The sequence below is a fragment of the Monopterus albus genome, unplaced genomic scaffold, assembly GCF_001952655.1.
Source record: "Monopterus albus unplaced genomic scaffold, M_albus_1.0 scaffold115.1, whole genome shotgun sequence".
Classification (NCBI taxonomy): Eukaryota; Metazoa; Chordata; class Actinopteri; order Synbranchiformes; family Synbranchidae; genus Monopterus; species Monopterus albus.
In genome coordinates this window covers 452,867-475,230 of record NW_018127995.1, presented here as the reverse complement: position 1 = coordinate 475,230, position 22,364 = coordinate 452,867, and the positions used below count along the sequence as shown (strand labels likewise).

The 22,364-nt window shown below is 43.6% G+C and overlaps 1 protein-coding gene across 6 annotated transcripts in view; it reads left to right on the top strand.

Moving 5' to 3' along the window:
• npas3 (neuronal PAS domain protein 3) overlaps positions 1-22,364 on the top strand; it is a 276,234-nt gene that overhangs the window by 226,201 nt on the left and 27,669 nt on the right. For all 6 annotated transcript variants that reach the window (XM_020611538.1, XM_020611534.1, XM_020611535.1 and 3 more), the window contains one exon: positions 6,264-6,444. In XM_020611538.1, coding sequence (XP_020467194.1) covers positions 6,264-6,444 — 181 coding nt within the window. The remainder of the gene's footprint in view (positions 1-6,263; positions 6,445-22,364) is intronic.

Here is a 22,364-nt window from a genome sequence, read left to right as displayed (position 1 = left end):
GTTTCAGTGTCTCTGTAGAAGGTGCAGAAGCTCAGTCTGTATTCAGATCTGGTGTTGGTGTGAAAGTCCAGTAGTTGGACAAAATCTCAGGTCCACTTTCTAGTAAGTTGATCTCTGATAGGATATTTGGGAGCATTGCAGCTTAATGCTCAGGGAATAAAGTTTGCGAGTGTTCAGACACTTGAGCTCATGTCCATCGGCCCTCCTCGCTCCCCAGCGCTAACAAAGACCGGTGCCCCATGAATCATTAGCAGCAGAGTAATTATACACTATCAAACTTGGAATATTACCCCACTCAGCTCCAGTTTAATGCTCTAATTAATTCTGAACCCTGCGAGCCAGCATCAATTTATTTGATTAGTTTTTTTCAAAGTCACACAAAGTTTTTTTTTTTTTTTTTTTTTTACTGTTTTGAGGTGTGTGTGTCTTTCTGTGGTTGTGTGCGAATCTTTATTTGAAGCCATCATTATGAGGACATTGTTACATTGTGAGGCCTCGTTGTCTGGTCCTCGCCCCTGCAAAGGGCTGTTTGAGGGTTCAGCCTTGGTTTTAAGGTTCAGGTTAAAGAAAACAGTTGATTATACTACATTCAGGATGAAACTGTGACCAGTAATAACCCTGAATGTTCCGGTATTTTTGTCACATGACCTGGGTCCTCCTGAGCTGGGACGAGCTAACGCTGGCTGATGATTTTCGGTTTGGTGAACAGGTGTTTTTCTCTCAGGGGAGTAGAATATTCATTTTATTGACTCCGTGAAAACCCTGGGGCCACAGTGTGGAGACATCTGATGCTGACATTTCACTTTATTTGAAATTGTGCTCAGTGTTGAGCAAACCGCCTTGTTTCCATAACTGCTGTGTTTCTGTACATCTAAACTACAACAGCAAATATGTCTTGATGTAAATGCAGTTGTGACTGGATTATCTTCTCTGTGGAAATGTTAATTTATGTATTTGGCAAGTTGCAAGTATGATGATGCTCAACATCACAAGCATCACGTTTTCTGCCAAAATGCCGACTCGTGCCGTATGACGTCCACCTACAGTGGCTCCAGTGCTCATGGCTGCTGGGCGGCTTCCAGGTGTGAATGTTTGTAACCCAGTTTGAACAATTTGTTCCTGGAAAGTGTAGCTTTACTCTTATGCTGTATTCACACATGTAGCACACAACAGAGGTGTCTGGGTCAGACAGGTACTCGCTTACTGGAAATACTCTATTACATTTATGTAATTTATGTGGGGCATTTCTGGCAGAAGTTCATGAATCTCCTTGTGTCTCCAGTTACTTCATTTCTTTGGCATCTTTCCTCTAAATGACCATTTTTTCTTCCAGTTTTACTTTCCTCTAAATGACCATTTTTTCTTCACCATCAGATGAGAATCACTTTTATAGGTGAATTATGTTACACACACAAGGAGTTTGTGTCCAGTACAGAACTGAGGCAGCCTTCTGCGCTGGTCACATGATAGCACATCATCAACACGTCCACTAGCTTGAAGCAGGGTTGGACACCTCCACTACAGAATACCGCAGGAAACCTTGCATCTTTGTGAAAACACTGTCAGCACTGATCATCATCATTTTATGGGAAGAGGTGTAGCATTAGCAGCAGCAGTAGGAGTAGTAGTGCTGCTATACTGACACTGATCCTGATGCTGCTCTGTCAGGCTTTGTTCTGTTTTAAATAAAGGTTACACACAGCTGAACAGCAGCAGTGATGTAACAGTCACTCTGCAGTAATTAGAACCTGACAGCAGCCTCCTTCATCTTTCACACAGACTCCGAGAAGAGACTGATAAGAGAGGAAGGACAGATGCAAACATAAATGCACCCTTTGGCTCACACAGCCTCACCTGCTGAGCATGTGGTTAATTCACAAAACACACACTCTCTCCCTGGTTGTTGGACGTGGTTATCATCGCTGTTCTTATTGTCTTCTGTCACTTGATGTCCTTGTCTCAGAGGGCGAGGGAAGTGATAAAGCCAGCACCTTTGCTTTGTTTTAATATGCTTTATCTGAAGACTTTAAACAGACAGGCAATGTCAAAACTCAGACTGAAGCTGACGGGAGTGTCGGACGTCTTCAGGGCGCTGGCGCCTCGACGGCCTGTTCAGCTGAGTCGAGAGTAACCCCTATTTTTATTGTAACTGAGAAAAAAGTCAAAAATACATATACCTTCATCAAAAAGGTTAATCACGTCTCTAATTCCTTTATTTCCTCAAACCAAATTTTGAATGTGTAACTATCTAATTTCTTTAGAATAGTTGGCCCTGAGCACAGCAAAGGCGTCTTGCCAAAGGAGATTTTGGAGAGTTCACTATATAGCCAAAAGTATGTGGACAGACTTTATTCCGGTTTAGTGTGGAAGAACTTACAGCCACGTATCTGGTGGAAAGGCTGAACACAGAAGAGTGGCTGTTACAGCAGCACATCATGAGGCACACGTTCAACCATCACATACGGATGTAACGTTATGGTGGCCACAGTCTTTGTATGCATGTCCATGGACCTTTAGCCACATAGTGTACTTGTACTTTCTAGTATTTCTATGAGGAAACCAAACAAATGAGTTGCATATTAACTGTGTGATGCATTGTTAAAATGTCCAACAGTGTAGAAAATAATTAAAAAACCAGCAAATCATTGGTTTTATGTTGCAACATGCGAGAGACGCCCTCACTTCTATTACCTACATATCATGGGTCAAGCTCCAAAAGCACTGGCTCTTAACAGAACTCAGTAGCATGAGGTGTTACCTCCTCAGCCCATGTTAAAGAGAAAACCCCTGAGGCAGAACACAGGACATGCAACATGAAACTAACACAGGTTAAATACGAAACACCCACATCAAAACACTGAAGTACAACAACAAGGGAAGTTTCATGGCTGAAAAATGTCAATGAAAAGTTCATTATGTCTGACCCTACTTATAACATATGTAAAATCCATGTTGAGCATGTTGCCTGAACATATAATAATAATTATTATTATTATTTTGCATCTATCCCATTGTCTCCATGTTTAGTGTGGGGGTTTGTCTCATAGTTCACCCACCATGAGTTCATTTCTTTCTCTTCCTAAACTGACTTATAGAGGTCAACATTTATGGCCATAAATAATGTCAGTTTCAAAATCGACAACCCATAAGCCCAGCAGACATGAAGTTGAAAACATATTTATCCTTCCAAAATCTTTTGGTTATTTGCCAGTAGCTGGCTTGGATTCCCCTCACTGTATCCTGGTTTGGGTCTCACTCCACTGTCTGCTGTCTCACAAAGACAAAGGACTCTGGGGAAAGAAAAGCATTACATTGGTATTAAATCACTTGGCCAACCTCTCTGTGAGAGGCTGGAAGGGTAACATAATGCATAGTAGTTGCTGCCAAGGATTCCAGCTGATTAGAAAGCTCTGGTTTCCAAACATCTGCAACATGTGTTTTGGTGAAAAAACAGACACTGGCACAAAGTGTGTGTTAAATCAGTCACTTTATTTGCCAAGTAAACATATTGCACTTTGGTTGCACTGACAGATGTTAGCCTGTGTCCTTTCATATGACAAGCCAATTAACGTGATTAGCTTACTCAGCTACGTTAGCAAAGACAGCTAAATGATTCAGAAACAAATCCCAAACTTTAAATTTAGCCTTGCTGTGCTTTAACTGTGGGCAGTGGCCCTGGATTGGCAAAAGCTTTAGTCATACAAACTGTACTGTAGCTCCATGAACACATGGTAGGAGCTGTTGGGTTTTGCTGTAATAATAATAGTAAGGTTTAGACCAGGGCTTGTCAAAGTCCGAATGGCAAGTCAGTCCGGAACCAGCCCTCGTATTAGGAATCCTAATAGAGAGTAAGAGGATCGCCAAGCAGACAGTGTGCTTTTATGGATATTTCTCAAGGATTACATCTTGTTGGACTAAATGTTTGGACTTTTTTATTCATCCAAGTGTTGCCAGGCTAGCAGGCTAAAGCTACTGGAAGTACAGACCACACAAAAAGGTTTTGTGGTATGTACCCTATTAAAATAGAAGTAACAGATTGTCCTGTGACAGCAGTGTGTTAAAATGTTTTACACCATTAAAATAGCCAAGTGCTGTGCTTTCCAACATTCTGTATTTTATTACTTTGCATTCTGTAACGATGACGTCACACAGCAACATTGTGAAGGAACGTTAACTCTGCCCATATTTGGCTTGGTGAGGCGTAAGGGCTTTCATAGCTTACAGTTTCGCCGACACATCACTTAAACAGATATTTCACAGCTTTTACAACTTATATGTCAACTAACACTTCAGCTGCATTCATCTTTTACTGATGATTTAACTGCTTTCATCTCCCATTCTGAAGAAGTCCGCCTGCGTTGAGTGATTGCACTTGACCTGATGCTTCCAGCTCAGATTATCCCTCTGATTTCAGGTCTTTTCAGTGCTTGAACATCAACTCAGGCTTTCAGTTGTAAGTACTAAGTGAAGTTAATGTGAAACTTCTTTGAGCATTAACAGCCACGTTGGCTCCAGCCTTACACGTGTGTCTACTGTATACTGGTTCTTTCAGCAGCTGTCTGTCTCTCTCTGCATTGTTCCCACTGTGTAATTAGCTCCACCAGTGACTTTATGCAAAATAGTTATGCCAAGTTTTAATTGATTAAAAGTCTGCATGTTATTACAAGAACAGTGTAGATCCAATTAGCACTGTAACATGTAAACATGCACACTGACTCTGGTGGTGCACCAGGGTCTGTGTGTTTGTGTGAGTCGCTGATCAGTCTCATTTCTTAATCATCACTTTCTGCTCCAGATGAGACTTTATGAGGGGACTAAATTGCCTTAAAGGGATTTCTTATTAAAGGGATTACACCCATGTAATCCCATTTGTCCCAGTGGACCCCCAGAAACATGCACACACATACACACATATATAACTAGATTAACATGTGGAAATAAATGTACACAAATGAAAACACCCGTCAAACAATACACCCGACTACCACGTGATGCTTTTGGAAATTGTGTACCTAATTATGTTTGTGTGTATTTATAACCTTGACATGAATCTGTTTTTGTATGGTGTGTGCGTTTTCTTCCACAAGTATGACTGTGTGTAGCTGCGATTTTGGTGACGCTCCCTCGTCTCATCCCCAATTAACGAAGACAAATCCGCTTCTATCACCACTAATGAGAGTCTTTAAGGTGAAGGGACTCTGTATTTATTTAATAAGAAGAAGCTTATTTATTCCATTTCCATGAGAAAGAAAAGCTGCTGCCGATTCTCCACAGTTGCAGAGGGAGGGATTAGATGAGGAGGAAAAGCTGGAAGGAGAGGATGAGGGAGAGGGGAGGAGGAGTTAGAGGAGGAGGTGGAGAAGAGGAAGGATGTATAAAACACAAGGGAGATGAAAGGATGGATTAGAGGAGCAGGGAAAGAAACGTGGAGGAGGAGGTCTAGGGCAAAGAGCATGAAGAAGCTGGGGGACAAATGAAAAAGAGAAAGTATAATGGGAAGCAGGGAAAATAATGAAAAGAAAGACGAGTATGAAGTAGAGGAGAAGGAGGACAAAATAAACAGTGTGGAGGAGGAGGCAGAAGATGAAGAGGTGGAAGAAGATGCAACAAAAGAAAGGGAGGAAGAGGAAAGGGTAGGCCAGACGTTTTGTAACAGGTGCAGAAGAGAAGCAAGGGATGAAGAAGGAGAGGAGGAGCAGAAAAGGATGAACACACTGTAGCAGAGATGAGTCAAAGGGAATAAAAATTATTCAAAAGGAACAAAATAAGTAGGATGAAGAGCATAAGGTAAAGAAGGTGGCAACTGATCAAGATGAAGCAAATTTAACTGAGATGAAAGACGAATGATAAGAAAACGAGGAAGTAAATGAAAAGTAAAACAAGGTTGTTCAGAGGTGTGGGTGTGGCGGGTTTCTGTCCACTGTGCACACACGAATGTTTACATGATTTGTCTCTTTGTTTCAAACCCGCCCTCTGCCAGGAAGGAACATTTGCTCTTGCCAACTGAAACATGATGAGCATTTTTGTGCTTCTCTTTAACTCAAAGAACGCTGAGGGAGGACAGTTACTTTTGAACTATTTCATCAAAATCTTTCCCCTTAACCTAAGTGCAAACATGGGCCAGGGTCAAGTCATACTGGGCGAACTGGTAGGAAACATGGTTGAAGAGGAGAAGACGCTAGATAGACGATAGAAGAAAGGAAGGAGGACCATTGCAGGAACTGGAGGAAGTCTCACACAGTCATGTCTGTGTTTTTCTGCAGGTGGAGCTGACCGGCAGCAGTGTGTTTGACTACATCCACCCTGGCGATCACGTGGAGATGGCAGAGCAGCTCGGCATGAAGCTTCCTCCGGGCCGAGGGATGTCTCTGTCCCAGGGAGCCGTCAACGAAGACGGGGCGTCCTCGGCCTCGTCGTCATCGCATTCTGAGACGCCTGAGCCAGGTAGGATATTTCTGTTTGCCCCCCCCCGGGGCACTGACTGAGGGGGGAACAAAGGATAGACAGCAGAAAGTTCTTTCTATCCATCGCTGTCCACTGAGACATTTTAAGATGCCCAGTACAGTAGAGGTAGAAGATGAGAAGGGAAACAAGAAATGGAGGAGAAAATGAAAAGATATTGTGGAGATGGAAGTAATGGATGAACCTGGTCACTGAAAGCAAATTATTGAACAAAGCTGAAATGGCATTTAGGAGCACTGAGATGTCAGTGATAAACTGAGCTGGAAGTGTTAGTTGGAGTGGAGTCATTGAAAGGGAGAGAGGTTCAGTTCAAGTCTATACACACACACAAAGATGTCTAAAATAAGCAGTGTGTGTTGAAGTGTTAGCACTACAAATGTTTGGAAAAAATTGTGTATGAATAATGGAAGGAGCAAGAAGAGCAGTGTTTTTCTGAGGCTCAAAAGAGTCTGAAATATCTGAAGTGGAAACACTGAACAGAGGTGAGGTGTCTGTCCAAGTCACATCATGTTGGAAAGCAAGGACAGATGACCTGTTTAGTGGTTTAGGTTGGAGGACTGACCCTGACCATGCAGTAGAGGTGCTCATGTGTGTTCACTTTGCTGACAGGCTGAGTGAACCACCTTCCATCATTATGCTGACTGCTGTCGGTCACTGTTGACCTATATTGTTTGAAAGCACGTCACCACTTAAACAGTGTAAACCATTTTGAGATGCCACAGAAAAATCTGCTCCTTGTTTTTAATGCGTTCACACAGATCAGAGCGATAAGTTCCCAACTTTCCTGCCATCTGTCGAGTGAAATTCCTACTGTACGGCTAGAACGGCAGCAGTCCATCGAACAAACACAGCACACGGACACGTGAGTGAGGACGGGGTTAATGAACGTCATAGTGACAAAATCAACTACAACACTTCAGCCCAACAGAATATCCATGGTTTAGGTTTGATAGTTCACACTGCAGTTAGTGTCAGCCTGTCAGTTAGGGGCGGCCATGGCTCAGGGTAGGGCGGTCGTCTCCCAGTCAGAAGGTTGGTGGTTCGATTCACAGTGCCTGTAGTTCACATGTTGAAGTGTCCTAGGGCAAGACGCTGAACCCCAAGCTGCCCCCGATGACCAGAGCAGTGCCCTGCAGGGACAGCGCCACCATCAGTGTGTGTGTGAGTTGGCACACGGCTGCCTCAGTTCTGTGCCAGACACATGTGTGTAACATACTTGGCTAAAATGAAGTGATTATCATGATTACAGTGACCAGTTGTGGTTAGAAAAAATAGTTTCAAGTTGTTTTGCTGCTGTAGTGCATGAACTTATTTTTATACTAACAAACTAAAGTGTCTTGAAAAGCGCTCTATGAATAAGTGTATTATGATTATTACTAATCAGATTCAAAAGGATTCGGATTGTGCACAAAAAGGGGTTAAGAGAAACTTTAAATTATAATTCACCGCTTTTGCTTAGAGGAGAACCATTAGCGCCACTCTCATCTCTCAGCTGCTGATTAGCTTAGCTTAGCATCAAGACTGAAAGTAGTACACGTCTGTTTTTGTTCAGATGAAACACATGAGATGTAATGTGGCCTTTTTTACTTAGCTAAGCTAACTGGCTGCTGGCTGTAGCTTCAGATTTAATGCACAGATATGAGAGTTGTGTTACTCTTTTCATCCAAGCAGTGGCAATAAGAATGTGCTGACTATTCCTTTAAATGAATCCACAGATTACTTAAAGATGTTTCTGGTCACAGCCAGTGTTTGTCACATGCACCCTGGTATCCTCTCACCTCCCAGTTTTCCCAGTATCTGAGCATTTTCTGCTTTAAGTTTGCACATAATTAGTGTGACACATTGAAAAGTCGTCACAGCTGTAAACTGGGAAAGGACACATTCCTCATCAGGATTCGTCGCACTGCCTCCATCCATCCATCCATCCGTCTCCACCTCCGTCCTCTCCTGAGCCACACGTTAAAGACTTTTTGCCTTCCAAATGCTTTTCATTGTGCTTCTCTCTCTCTCTGTCTCTCATGCTGATGATAATTTAAGTATTAGGGGAAAATCCATTTATAAATTAAACAAAATGACTTGATATCCATCGAGTCCCTTAGTTCATCAGCCTGTTCAAACAAGGAGGGGAAGATTGGCTTTGCGGCGGCCAGGGTCTTCGGAGACGGCGCGGTAATTAGATCTGCAGCGGATTTATTCTTGGCTGATTGGTGCTGGTGATGGGTGTGAGGGGGAGCTTTAAATTAATTGGAGTTCCACATTTGAGGTTTTTGTTCTTTTGTTTTTTTCTTTGACTTTCTGCAAACCTCTAACCGATCCTCTCCGTGCACTGAACCGAAATAGAGAGAGGGGCGGAGGATGAGAGGACGCCTCTGTGGTCATCACTGTTAGTTTGTGCAGAGACAGACGAGGAGAAGATCTGAAACATGGATGGGTGTTTCCCAGTTCTAATCTGCACTAAAGATGGGAAGAGAAGAAGAGGAGATTCCCAAAGTTAATTTGACTAGAGAGCTAAAGAGCAACAGCGAGAAGGAGGGGATGAGGACAAAGGGGTTTGTTCTCCTATGTTACTTTGCCTAGAAAGAGAGAGATGAAAAGAAAGACGGAGGCAGGGGATGTAGGGACGTGTTTGAATGTTCATGAGTGCTTAGCAATGTTAATTTGTCCAAAGAAAAAGAGAGAGAAGGGACGGAGAGGTTTCAGACCGACATGTATGAATGTGAAGGAGTGATCCCCAATGATAATGTGAGCTGAGAGGGTGGAGGAGGGAGGATTAGGATTCATGTATGTGTTCTTAATGTTAATTTGTCTGGAGAAAGAGAGGTGGCAGAAAAAGAGAGAATGGAAAAGGAGGGGCTGACAAGGCTGCTTTGAATTTGTATGTTTCCCAGGAGGAGGTGCAGCTTCTGTCAGGTGACCTGGGTAATCGCCGTGTTCATTTCTTCCACAGACAATCTTTGTGTGCACTGTAGTACCCTGGCTACTGTTTGTACACGTATACATGCAGAAGATCAGCGATTCTCCTCCAGCCCCCAGACTTCAGAGTGAAACTGATCTTCATGCCGTGAACGGTCTCGATTTAACACAGACTCCTGTTCAGCAGAGGACCCCGACTTTTGTTGGCTTCTCCAGGCCCCTTTGTGTTGGTCTCAGTTTTACTCAGACTACAGGCTGACTTATTTAAAATGCAAATAAACCACTCTTTCATCCAGTCCCCCTTCATGCACATGCACAGTTGTAAAAACCAGATTACAGACTTGGTTATCCACCTGTGCACGTGGAAGTTAATACATGAACTTAGGGAGAACTTTGACAGTCGGTGCAGTCAGTAGCGACCAGATTACAGACTTGGTTATCCACCTATGCACGTGGAAGTTAAGTAGCGTAGTGTCAGTAGTCAGCAGTCAGTAGCAGGTGTTTACACCCTTAAGCCAGAGTTAGATCGGTCATGTGGGAATGTGCACCTGTTATTTGGAGACATTTGCACTTACACTTGTGCAAACATTAACGTTCTAACTAGGGGGCGCTCAAACAGCAAAGTACAGAAAAGAAGAAGAAGAAGAAGTCAGGAAATGGTAGAGACTTTGAACCAGACTCAAAGTTATAATTATATAATTTTAAAATTGTCTCCTAGGACTGGTGCCTCTTTATTAACTGGTGATATTTTCCAGGTGACAAAGTAACCATAGAGTCAGGTAATGCCAGTTTGCTGTGATGCTTTCAGAGATGTGAGCACTCGCTAGTATAGTAGTCCACTTAGCAGGCAGCTACGTTTTGGCCAGAGCAGGGTTGAATCAACCAATGGGTGTGCAGGACATGCAGCTCAGCACAATGCATAGTTGTGATTTGGGAGGTGTGCACATCAGATTGTCTGCAACCATTAGTAGCCTACCTTTACCCATAAACCCCTTCACTGCTTAGCAGTGACGCCTGTGTGTAGTTGCGGAGAAGTTTAAATTGGCTTTAGATGGACATTAAACATCCACTGGTTAGTACAGCGAGATACTGGAGGGCCACTGGTGGCGTGGCAGGTGTTCAGACTGAAAATAGCCTCCTGATTCAGAAAGTAGAAGGGGAAGCAGTGGTTGGGGAATGTTGCAGCAGGTGACCACAAGTCAAAGGAATACAGTCACAGATGTCCAGTCTGAGTTATAGATCAGTGGCTCTGAAGGTTAATGAGATGTTACAACACCACACAGTAGTTTATGTGTTACTGCTTTGGAAAGTTCTCTCAGTGACACTCATTGTATCTTTAATCACAGTGGCTGTAAACTGCAGACTATCATGTCATACTTAACTTTGCTAGAAGAAAAGTCTGGTGAGTTTGTGAGACGTGTATATACCCAGTTGCTTCTGCACAGAAATACTAGAACATACAAACACCTCATTTTTTGAGCTTTAGGCCACGTTGACTCTTTAAAGTCTCCAGTTTAGTTAGTGACTGGTCACCAGTTCTCCAGTTCGTTAGCTAACGTTGTGTGTGATATAATGCAGTGATAACTGTCCACACTTGTCACCCGTCTGTACATGACTGCAGTGTTCCTGTTTGTATTTCTGTGTAATGTTTAGAGATCCGTTCCCACCATGATTTCAGAAAGTTGAGGTTGTGTTGCTGTAGTGGTTCAGTGAGGGATTTTCTTCTGTTAGTTAACAGATACTGACACAGATACCTCCACTCCAGACCCAGAGAAATGCATTTCTACAGCCACCTTTGTCATTAGTTTTCATTCCAGTCGATACCTGGTGGACATCACACCTGCCAACGTGTCCGGCTGAGCTTTTCCATTTGTTCCATCTCCTTCTCCTCTTCCTGCTTAAGGCATCTCTGTTGCCTTTGTGCTCCCTCATCAGTGTCCCTCTGTTCATCACCTGCCTCTTTCTCTGTGCACCAGGGAGTCTCTGATCGATCTCTGCTGACTTTGTTTCTAGGAAGTTTCACACTCTGGGCACCGCTCCGTGCTTCCATATGTTAATGATTTATAGCTGTTTGGTGGTGGTGTTTTTCTGCCTGTTAACTTTATCTGGAGGAAAGAGAGGACGAGTAAAGAGAGATGTGGTCATTTACCGGATGGGGTTAACCAAAACCAAACATCCAGTCGTGGCATTATACTGTTTCTGCATTTCTCACCAAATGTATTTCGGTGTGGCTGGTCCACATAATTTCTCGTTTCCAGTTTTGCTGGGCAAATTGACAGTTGTCAGAAAACACTTGAAACAGGTAGGGCTGCTCCACTCCCGTGTGGAGTTCAGCAGTCCGAAGTTAAAGGAAACAGTGAATAAGTGCTTACCTCGCCAGCTGCGCCGATGTAATACACCAGACGGCTGACCCTGTTGTTTTAATTACAGTCACGCTCATAAAGTATTAAAAAGGGGTAAAAAAAAGTGAAATGACCTTGTAGGAGAGAGATTTCCTTTGAAGCCCGACGCTCCTTTCAGCCCCCTCTTGCAGTTAAAGAAAGTCATCTTTAAAAGCACATGATGCAATTTGACTAATATCAGTCAAACTGAGGCTGAGAGGAATCACAGCTCACTGTGGTGAAGGGTGAGTGGTTGAAAATTATTCCTCCTAAGTGTAATTCAGAGTCTGAGTCGAAGCAAAGCTTCGTTTCACTTCCATGTCTCCCTGTCGCCAGCTCAGGCTGGTGAGAACAGTTCTCATGTAGCTGATGTCTGCTGGCTGCTGTCTTTGACCTCTGCCCCCTCGTAGAGGTGACTGACTCTGATGAGGAGGGAACTGAGATCAGGAACTGATCTCACGGGTACGTTGCTAAGCCAATGTGATCTTTTTGAAAACAGTTTTTTGCATTGTGGTTGAAAAAAGTCGATATATTTCTGGACAAAGCTTGTTATATTTAATAAGGATAATCACCTTTATTGGCCAAGTATGTTACACACAAGGAATTTGTTTCCGGTACAGAACCAATGGCAGCCATCTGTGGCGCCAAGTCAACCGATGGCTCTAACCATCAGGGATCAACAGGGGGGGTTCAGTGTCTTGCCCAAGGACACTTTGACACGTGGACTGCAGGCACCGAGATTCAAACCTTCAACCTTCTGGTTGGGAGACGACTGCTCTACCCACTGCACCACTGTCGCCTTTAAAGCCATACATATTCACACTAGAGGTTGTTTTTCTGTTGCTCCTTGTAAACCAAAAGTGTAACTCTTGGAGGTGGATGAAAATCTTTCACAGTTGTGTTGGTTTTCCTTAAATGGTGCTGTCAGTGAGGAAACAACGATGTGTATTTTTCTAGATGTTAAAAGACTGAGGGTGAGGCTGTGAGTTGGTTGCACAACTGTGTGTCAGACTTTGTTCAGGTTCCTGTTTTTTGGAATCAGAATTTTGCTCTGGACACTGTGTGCATCTGCGTTAATTCCCCAGCTTCAAAATCACTGATAATCCGTCACTGTTGATGTTTATTCAGCTTTAGTTTTGTTCACCACGTTGTTCATCAGGTGCAGAACACTGGAAAATCTGTTTGGTATTAGAATCAACATTTATAGCAAATTATTTATTATTACACTGAGCCACATAACCAAAGACAGCAAATCTCTTAATATTGTGAAATGAACAGTTTGTGACAGAACTGATGCAGTGGTAGATATGTGAGAGAACTCTTTTCATTATCGACCTGTTCACAGTATCAATAATATGAGTACTGGAGAGTCAGTTTCCCAACAGTCCAGCTCATAGTCACAGTGCTTTGCTCGTAAGCAAATGACAGAAGCTCCTTAAATGCATAACCACAAGCTGTTTGTCTTTTTCTGTGCTTTGACATTTGCTCTAAACGAAGCGACAGCCTCCGAGGCTGAGAAATGAAGCCAACGCAGAAGGGCCAAAACCTGCAGTTCCTCAAAAGGCCACTAGAGGCTGGCTCCAAAAGAGAGTCAGTCCCCACAGACCGTATCAAAATTCCCAACTTTGCAGCAGAAATAAACATATTTAGTTTTCCTCTCTATAGCTAATTTCCCCTTCCATGACAATTGTACAGGAGGCAAATGTTTATTTAACTTATCTAAGTTATATTGAGGCTTAAATATTATGATGAATTATGGGCGTGATCACTTTGAGTGACAGGCGGGAGAGTCCCGCCACTAGTGAGTTCCACTCACGCTCCGCCTCTTTCCCCATTGTTGGATTAGCCATAGCAGGCGGAGTGAAGCGCCGCCAAGATGGCGAAGGCCAGACTTCAGAAAACCAGTGGGTGACGTCACAGTGGGTTGGTCCAGCTTTTATAAAGTCTCAGAGTAACTGAAGTCACTAAGAGGGCAAGCTTTCAAACCTGTGCATGAGACTGCACAGTGACAGAAAGATACCAGTGAACTTTGTGTTTCTTTGTCCCTAAGCTTTGCTCTTTGCTGCTCCAATGATCTGTTTTTCCTTCAGGCTTTCTACGTGCGAACACGCACCATGTTCAGGCCACATATGCTCACTTTTAGAAATGTTGATTCCAACAATCAATACAAAAAGCCATCTTTCGATATAGACACTGAATTTGTGAAAATGTTTTCAGTATTTCTTTTCTTTTACCGTCTCCAACTTTTTTCGCCACATTTGAACACTTTTGACTTAAAGGACAAACCAACACCTGCTGGCTGCATCTCATTTCATCCACATTCATGCCACCCAACAGAAAAGCTTTCAGTTAATTGAGTATTTATTTAAATTTTCTCTCATCAGAGGGAGAATGAGTTAGAAAAACACCCAAATTTCAAAGTCCTTCTGGAAGTAACAGTAATTCTGCCCTCAAGGAGAACACCATAAGTTCTCCATTATTAGCTCCTTGCGGTCTAATTGTCCACGGTGTCGCCTTATTTCAACATCATAAGTCTTTGATTATTGTTGCTAATTATGCTATTAGCACAATGGAGGGGAATAATTTGTCATAATCGCTCACATTTATCATAATTACCCAAGTTTACAGTCACCTACGTTTAATGTCACTTAGAGCGGCCATTGGCGGCGGCTGCTGCCCAAGGACGAGCTCACTGAGAACGTGTGTGTGTGTGTGTGTTTGGTGGTGAAGTGTGTTTGTGTTTGCATTTGAAATGTCACTTGGACTCCAGGACAGAAGACAAAGGTCAGTAATGGCATGATATACACACCAACCTCTTGTAGTACACACTGTAGTCCTCCTTCACCGCCTGCTTTCATCCTCTTTTCATCAAATTGGTTTTTTTCTGTGCCCGGCTGCTGTTGCAGTTCAGTTGTATAGAAGCATCGTGCCGAGCAGACAGGGTTGTCTGTGTCAGGGTAGACCTCAACATTTCCTCTCACAGGCTCAAAGTGCCGCAGCATAAAGTGGCTCTGTCTTTTTGTCAGACCTGCTAAATGGTTTCCGCACAGCAGATCCTCCAAATGCCACATTCACTGGGAGAATTAGTCACAATGGATTTAGTAAAAGTGCTCAAATTAATTAAATCAGTGTCATGAGTGTTTTTTAAAGAAAAGCAATAAAACCACTTGAGGCAAACAAAGAACTTTTCAGAGGCAGGGGATTATTACTAAAGCAAAATTATCCGTTTGGCTAAGTTTTATTAAACTGCCGCCCGCTCTCTGCCACTCTGAATGGGATCTTTAGAGCACACAATAGCCAATCACAGGCTATTATTATTAGAGTTTTCTAATTAGACTTCTTAATGAGGACCGTGGTGTTTACAATGGGAGCCGGAGCTGTTCAGATAACAGCAGCAGAGGACAGGGCGGCTCCGGGTGACAAATAAAGTGCTCCTCTCTGCTATCTGTCACAGCAGCGATAACACGGGAACTTCTCAAGGTCCAAGACTCAACTTTTAATTTGTGGAGACCTCGGAGGACGCGTGTGTGTAAAGAGAAGGATGGCGCGATAGAAAGGATGAAGAGGTGTGTGATTGTGACGGGAGCCATGAAACAAAGAGGTAGGAAGCAAAGAGCAAAACAGGAAACAGGAATGTTTAGGAGATTTATTGAAAGTTAAAAGGAGGAAGGATAGATGAATTTCACTTCAGTTCAGCTTATTAGATTAGTGGCTAATCACAACAAAAATCAACCCAAAGCACTTGGCAGCAGTGGGGAGGACGACCCCGGCTCCTGGGGTGAGTGGATAGAGGAGAGAGGAAAGAAAGGCATCAACAAACACACAGAGAAAAGAGTGGGAGGAGAGAAAGGAAACAGAAGAAGGTGAAAGAGAACTGGACACAGGAAGGACCAAGAAACAGAGACTTAATGAGTGAAGAAGAGAGAGAAGAGGAAGAGAACAGGTCGTTAGTGAGTGTAAGGGAAAGGGTGAAAGAGAAGAAAGAAAGAAAAGAGGAGGGAAGGCAGACGAGACTGAAAAATGACAGAGCAAAGAGAGGCAAAGACGGAGGAAGGACTGAGGTTTCAAGTAAAGACAGATGGTGGAGGAAGAAATGAAGAAAGGCAGAAAGAAAAAGGTTTCAAGTAAAAATGATGTAAAGACCATGGATGAACAAGATTGAGAAAGAAAAGGAGAGACTCAGAAAAAAACAGTGAATGAATAAACCGGGTCAAAGGTCACAGCCCTGCAGAGGTACACACTCCTGTAAGTACACATCGGTACACACATACTCACACACCTATAAATGCAGTACTGTAAAATAAAACTTGTAGGTACAGTCATGTACCAGTCACAGTTCCTAAGTGACCTCCAGCACGTCTGACATTTCTGTCCTGATTGTTTATCATGTGACGTGCACTGACACGGGTCTGTGATGAGCTAATGTGGGCTGATTCCATCGGCTGTGCTGATGTATCAAGTGGGCTCTAAGTGATTAGGAAAATCATCATTAATCAGAGCTAATACATCATCATATTGATGATTTTTTTACCTCATGAAACGAGTCCATTAATCCTTTTATTCACTTGTTCTTAGATCAAATTAATGTTCAGTCATTAAATTATAGAACTGAGCTAAAACCAGGTCATTTCCCATGCTACTGCCACAAACACTCACCAGAGACCAAAGATGGATTCATGCGCCACTAAAAATAGTCCCCATTTAAATACATTTCCTGCTGTTTGGTTGATAGAAACTACAGCGACCAGCTGTTACTGAGCCTTTTTATACAAACCAAACTGTTTTTGTGAGCTGTTTTTGAAGATGGACCTCTTGAGCTGGGCCCAGTGGGCTTCCAGCCATGGACGGAGGAGTTTTATTCAGAAAAATGTAGCGTTATTCTTTAACGTTTCAATCTTTAGGTGCGTCATGTTTTAACTCACCAACACCTGCAACAAATGCTGTGCATAATATTTTCCTACACCAGTTTGGATACCGGTGTGTTGGTATAGTACCAGTACCAAAGTGGGACCTTTTTTCAACTCCATACTTAGAAACAAAGCCCCCCAGCCCCCCCCCTTCCTTCTAATAAAGTAGACAAACATCTTGCTTGTTGTCTGAATACAAGCCACTCTACAAGAACTTTGTCTAAGATTAGCAAACTTTGGATGGAGGCGCGACACCAGGCCGGGGTCGTGAGCTCCAACAGTTTGGATGTTAATCAGCTGACAGCAGATTCTTCAAGCCCTGAGTGGAAGTGGATTTTCTGTAAAGCAGCATGTGTGTCTGTTTCATCTGATCAGAGACAATAGTTTGTGTTCATCAGAAGCCAGAGCAGCTCTTCACATGCATGTTTATAAAACAATGCAGCAGCTCAGTGAACACGGCCGCCGCGTGTATTCCTCCTCACGCCTTCGTCTGATTACGGATGCTAATCTGTTCAGTCCATCCATCTGTCCCTCTCTCTGCTGCCGCCTGGATTCAATTACACCCGACACACTCCTCATTCTGTTGTCCTGCCTTCCCTGTTTCTTCTTCCTCTTTTTGCTCATCCTGTTCTTCTTCTTGTTTTTTTTTCTGCCTCCCATTCTTGTTTGGTCGTCTTTTATCTGGGGACACCTCTGCCGTCTGGTCAAATATGAGCAGAGGGAGGAGGAGAGAGAGGAAGTAAAGACAGAGGGACTCCAAGACACAGTAGTTAATCATTTATTTTGCTGAATTATTATATTTATTATTATTATTTTTTACCATATGCAGTTACTTGTGTTCCCTGTGTGTCTTTCTGACCAAGGTCGAGCTGCTAGTCAACATAAGACACACTGTCTTTCTCACACACTGGTTTGTTACTGTCATGGTGAAACAGGAAAGACCCCTTGTAGGCACACTATTGTATTATTATTACTGTATATGATTAGATTTGGCACTTCTTTCCTTCTGTAGTCTGTCCTACACCTTTCCCCCTTCTGTCTCCTTTTCATAGGTAGATCCATTCCCAAAAGAGGAAGAAGAGAATAGAGACAGATTAGAAAAGTCTTAGTCCCATCATGGGGAGATCACTGAGGAGGAAGATGAGATGGAGGAGAAGTGGGGAGGTGTCTCTGTGGAGGAAAGACAAAAGGAAAGAGAGAAAGAAAAAGCCTGGATCAAGGCGTCTCCAGACTATTAGAGCGCTGTTTGATTTGAGCTCAGTGTCCTGAAAAGAAAAGTCTTTTTTATCACTGTAGAGAGACAGAGGATGAGGAAAGGAGAAGAGGAAAGAAAAAGGGAATGATGGAGAAGATGGAGAGAGGGCAAAAAGAAGAAATGATGAGGGGAGGAGGAGGGAGGAGGAGGGAGGAGGAGGGGTGGGTTTACCTTTCTGTACCTTTGGTTCCCAGGCTCAGGCATTGTGGGAAACAGCTCTGAGGAAATCTACCATTGCTCAAGCACACACACACACACACACACACACACACACACGTTTCTGTGTGTACTTCCAAGTCTGTGTGAACAAGTACGAGTGTGTTTAATGAAACTTATCTAACTTTTAGTTTTTAAATTTGGCTTAAATTGCCTGTTTTATTTTGTTGACTGCGCTTCCTCCGCCCTTCCTTGCATCCTTCTTCCTTCCCTTACCCATTACCTTCTCCTCTTCCTCCACCTTTTTGTCCTCATCTGCAGTATTTGTCCAATTCTTTCCCTGCTTCCTCCTCCTCCTCCTCTCCAAATTGTCTTTTTCATTCAGTTTCTCCCCCTCTCCTCCCCCCTTCTTCCTCTCTCTACCTGTACCACCTCCTCCTCCTCCATCAGTAAACCAAAAAATGATCACTTGGGCTCTTCTTCCTGACATAATTTGTCAAATCCTGCCCGATAGGAAACACATTCTATTCATAAGGCAAGTCTCGCCTCTCCCCCACCCCCGCTCCCCCGTGACAGTACCAATTCAATTACAGCCGAGGAGGCGATAGTGAGCCGGAGAGGCAGGAATATGACAGGACAGTTACAGAGTGTTTACACAATTAAACTTTCAATGACAGTCCTCTGTGTGCGTGATGAATAACTCCACCACTGCAGCTCTGTGTGTGTACAGTACATTTAGTTATGTCTGCCCTTATGTGTGTGTGTGTGTGTGTGTGCGATCAAGCTACGACACATTTATCATGATTGCCTCCCGCCCGCCACCTCACTGATCTCCTTCGCCTCCTGCTGTTGCATTGTGGGTAAGAAAAGGAGGTGGGAGGAAGTGAAGGAAAAAAAGTGAGAAAAGTGTGTAAATGACAGAACGAAAAACAAGAGGAGGGAGGAGGAGAAACAGCCGTACGAACAGGAGCCAGACGAGTTAGTGTTGCAGCCAAACACAGCAGTTCAACACACAGAGTGAGATATTCATTCCTGTGCTCAGAGCTGGAGTCAGGACATAGCTAGCCTAGCTTAGCGTAAAGGAAACTCATTGGGGTAATCTGCACAAACAAGTATAAGACCAGCACACACACACACACACACACACACACACACACACACACACACACCAGTGTGAGCCACAGTGTTCCTGTCATGACTTGACTTCTCCCTTGTGGTGATTTAGAGTTTGTCTTAGGACGTACAGATTTTTTGTAGCATCTTTCAGACTGTGAGCAGAATGTTTGTTTGTTAATTGGTTTGTTTGTTGATAAAGATGATCCGTGTCTTTGTCACATGACCAGTAGGAGCACCAGAGCTGTCACATTTCAGTTTCTACACAAAGCAGCTTTTATACTGAAGGAGGCTCTAATACGTTTCCCACTCTGTCCTGTGGTGGGTTGTTCCACTTGTCCACTCCACTCTGGCCTAAAGTTCACGGGTACATCTCCATTCCCTTCTGCTTTCATGTTTCCTGGCTTGTGGCTTACGGTGAACACAGATCCACTGCTTTCCAGCAGATGCTGAATCTGAAAACCAGTTAAATAAGTGAATGAGTCTCAAATTGGGTCAGTGACTTGTCCACCTTGGTAGGAAAGAGCAGTGATGTCAGATTAGACGAGTCTGGTCAGCAGAGCTTTAATAAACAGGTGTGTCTGCTGTGGCCTCATCTACCTTCTGCATGACCCCTCAGAGCAGAGGAGGCCACGTTGTTGCTGGTGTGCTGGCACCGATCCGGATCGTCATTCGGATCCAGGACTACTGTGAGATAGGGCTGGTTTCACTGTGCTTGGACAAAAACTGCACAATAACATCCCCATAAAATCATCCACACACCACAGTCCGATCAGGATCTAAGTTGTATTCTGGATCTGCTGATCCAGATTGTTCACATTTATAGGGCTCATGGAAAACTGAAGCTCTGCTGACCCAGCGGGTCTCAACAGATCTGATGCGTCATCGCCAGTCTCTGAGCTACATCCTGAAGAAAACCACCATTTTTCTTGAATAGCTTTCAAACTAATAATGATCAGTGTGGTTCCACATGCCAGGGGAGGTTTTTGGGATCAGACCATATGATGAGGGTCAGTCTAATATGGGAGCATTGGGTTTAGGTGGAACGGCCTTATGGGGACATTGAGCGGCCTGGGTGGAGGTGTGCGCTCTCCAAGTGCTGTCTAGTTGGGTTCTGTTTTCATCAGTGTCTCTCCTTTGTTTCTTTTCAGCCGCTTGAAGTTGCTAAACGCCTCATTCATATTCCACTTGTTAAGTTAATTATATTTGTGTGGTCGTCGCTCTGCCTCAGCTTGTCATCACCATGTTTTACCATCATGGAGGTTGCAGTGACCTTGCTGTAGCTGGCTTTGTCTCGTCCTGCCGTCACGTTAGCTAGTTATCAGTCGGACACCCCGGGCTTCCTGAACCCGGCGTTGCCATTAGACTGTCTGACAGTGATGCGCCATCCCGCCGAGACGTTCTTGCAATCATACATGCATGTGGAAAGAAACCCTTGGCGCTCCGGGTATTGTCCGAAGATCACAGGCGTAGGTGAGTTGTTCTTTTTAATTAATCATTTGTCCTTCAAACAGGGGAAAGTTTCCGTGCCGTAGATAATTAGGTCCCCGAGTCGGGTGGCACTGAGCCGGCAGCCACCTGCTTCCTTTGTAGCGCTAATCTTTGTCTTGTAGGAGCGTCGTCCCTGAAGACGCCGCAGCAGCGTACGGCGAGCGAGCAGAATGAGAAACACCTCTGAATCCCCACATGATCCTCCTCCACCTCCAAGCTCCACCACCTCTCCCTCTCTTCTTCTCCTTTTCTTCCTCACATTCCCTGTGCTCTCTCTTCTCCCTGTCCTCCTCCTCCCCCTTCTTTTTCTTATTTCTATTCGCTTCACTTCGCCTTTACCCTCCTCCTCCTCTTCTTCATCTTCTCATTTTTGGTTACTCCTTCTCCTTCTTTCACTTCATTTGCTGCAGAAATTGTTGTTGCTGCTCTTCATCTTTTTCTTCATCTTGTTCCCTCTCCTCCTCCTCACTTTTTTCTTGTCTTTCCCTTACTTTTCCTCCAGTTTTGTTTTTCTTCTTTGTCCTGAAGCTGCTCATCCTCCTCTTCTTTCCCTTCTTCTTCTTCTTTTTTTCTTTTCATTCCCTCTGATCCTCCTTTTTCTCATGTTTTCTTCTCATCACTCCTTCCACTCATCCTCTTCCTTTCACTTCATTGAGGAGGTTGATCCCCCTCCTCTCCTCTTGGTTTTTTGTCTTTGTTACATCACCTCCTTCTCCTCTTCTCCTGTTCTTCCTCCTCTTCTTGTCATTTCTTCTTTCTCTTCTTCTTTTTCTCTTTTTTACGTAGAATTCCCTCACTTCTCCTCCTCTCTTCATTCTACTTTTTCTTTTCTTCCTCTTCCTCCTGTTGTAGTCATCTTTTCTGCTCCTCCTCCATTTTCTTCATTTTCTGTTCATCTTTTCTCTTTTCCTTTGTTACCCATCCTTTCTTCCTCTTTCTTCCCCTGCTCTTCATCGTCTGTCATCTTCTCTCCACTTTCTTCTGTTCATGTTTGTTTCCTTTTTCACCCACCTCTCCTCCTTCCTATGTCCCTTCTGTTCTGCATTCTTCCTCGTCTTCTTCTACACTTGTTTTTTTTCTGTTTCTACTCCCCCCCATTCTCTCCTCTCTCTCCTCATTCTTGCATTTTTAATTGTGAATGAACACACACACACACACACACACAGCCTTGGCGAGGAGATGTTGCTGTAGAAGTGTGTGTGTGTATAAAAATGCAAAGGGAGTTGAGTGTGTATGACAATGAAAGTTAGATCCCGAGTGTGTGTTTCTGTGGGGAAACTAATCCCATTAATTCAAAGTGAATAACAAAGAGAGAGAGAGTCCAGCTCCCCTGTCGTTCATCTGTTCTCCCTCTCTTTCGTTTCTCCCTCCATCATGTTTATTCCTCCGTCAGATCGGCGGCTGATTTCCTGGAGGACTGAGAGAAAACCGATCGACTGACAGAGGGATGGTGGGAGGAGAGAGAGGAGATGAAGGTTAGGCTCCTCCTGGGAAGCCTCCTGCTTCTTCCTTCTCTCCCTCTTTTCCTTCATTCCTTTTTGTCTGTATACATCTTATGCTCTTTCTTTTTACTAGTTTTTTACTTTTCTTCTTTTTCTCCAACTCTTCCCTCGTCTTCTTCCTCTTCTTCTCTATTGATGTTATTTTTATCTTCACTTCCTTTCACCCCTTTTTCTTCATCCTTTT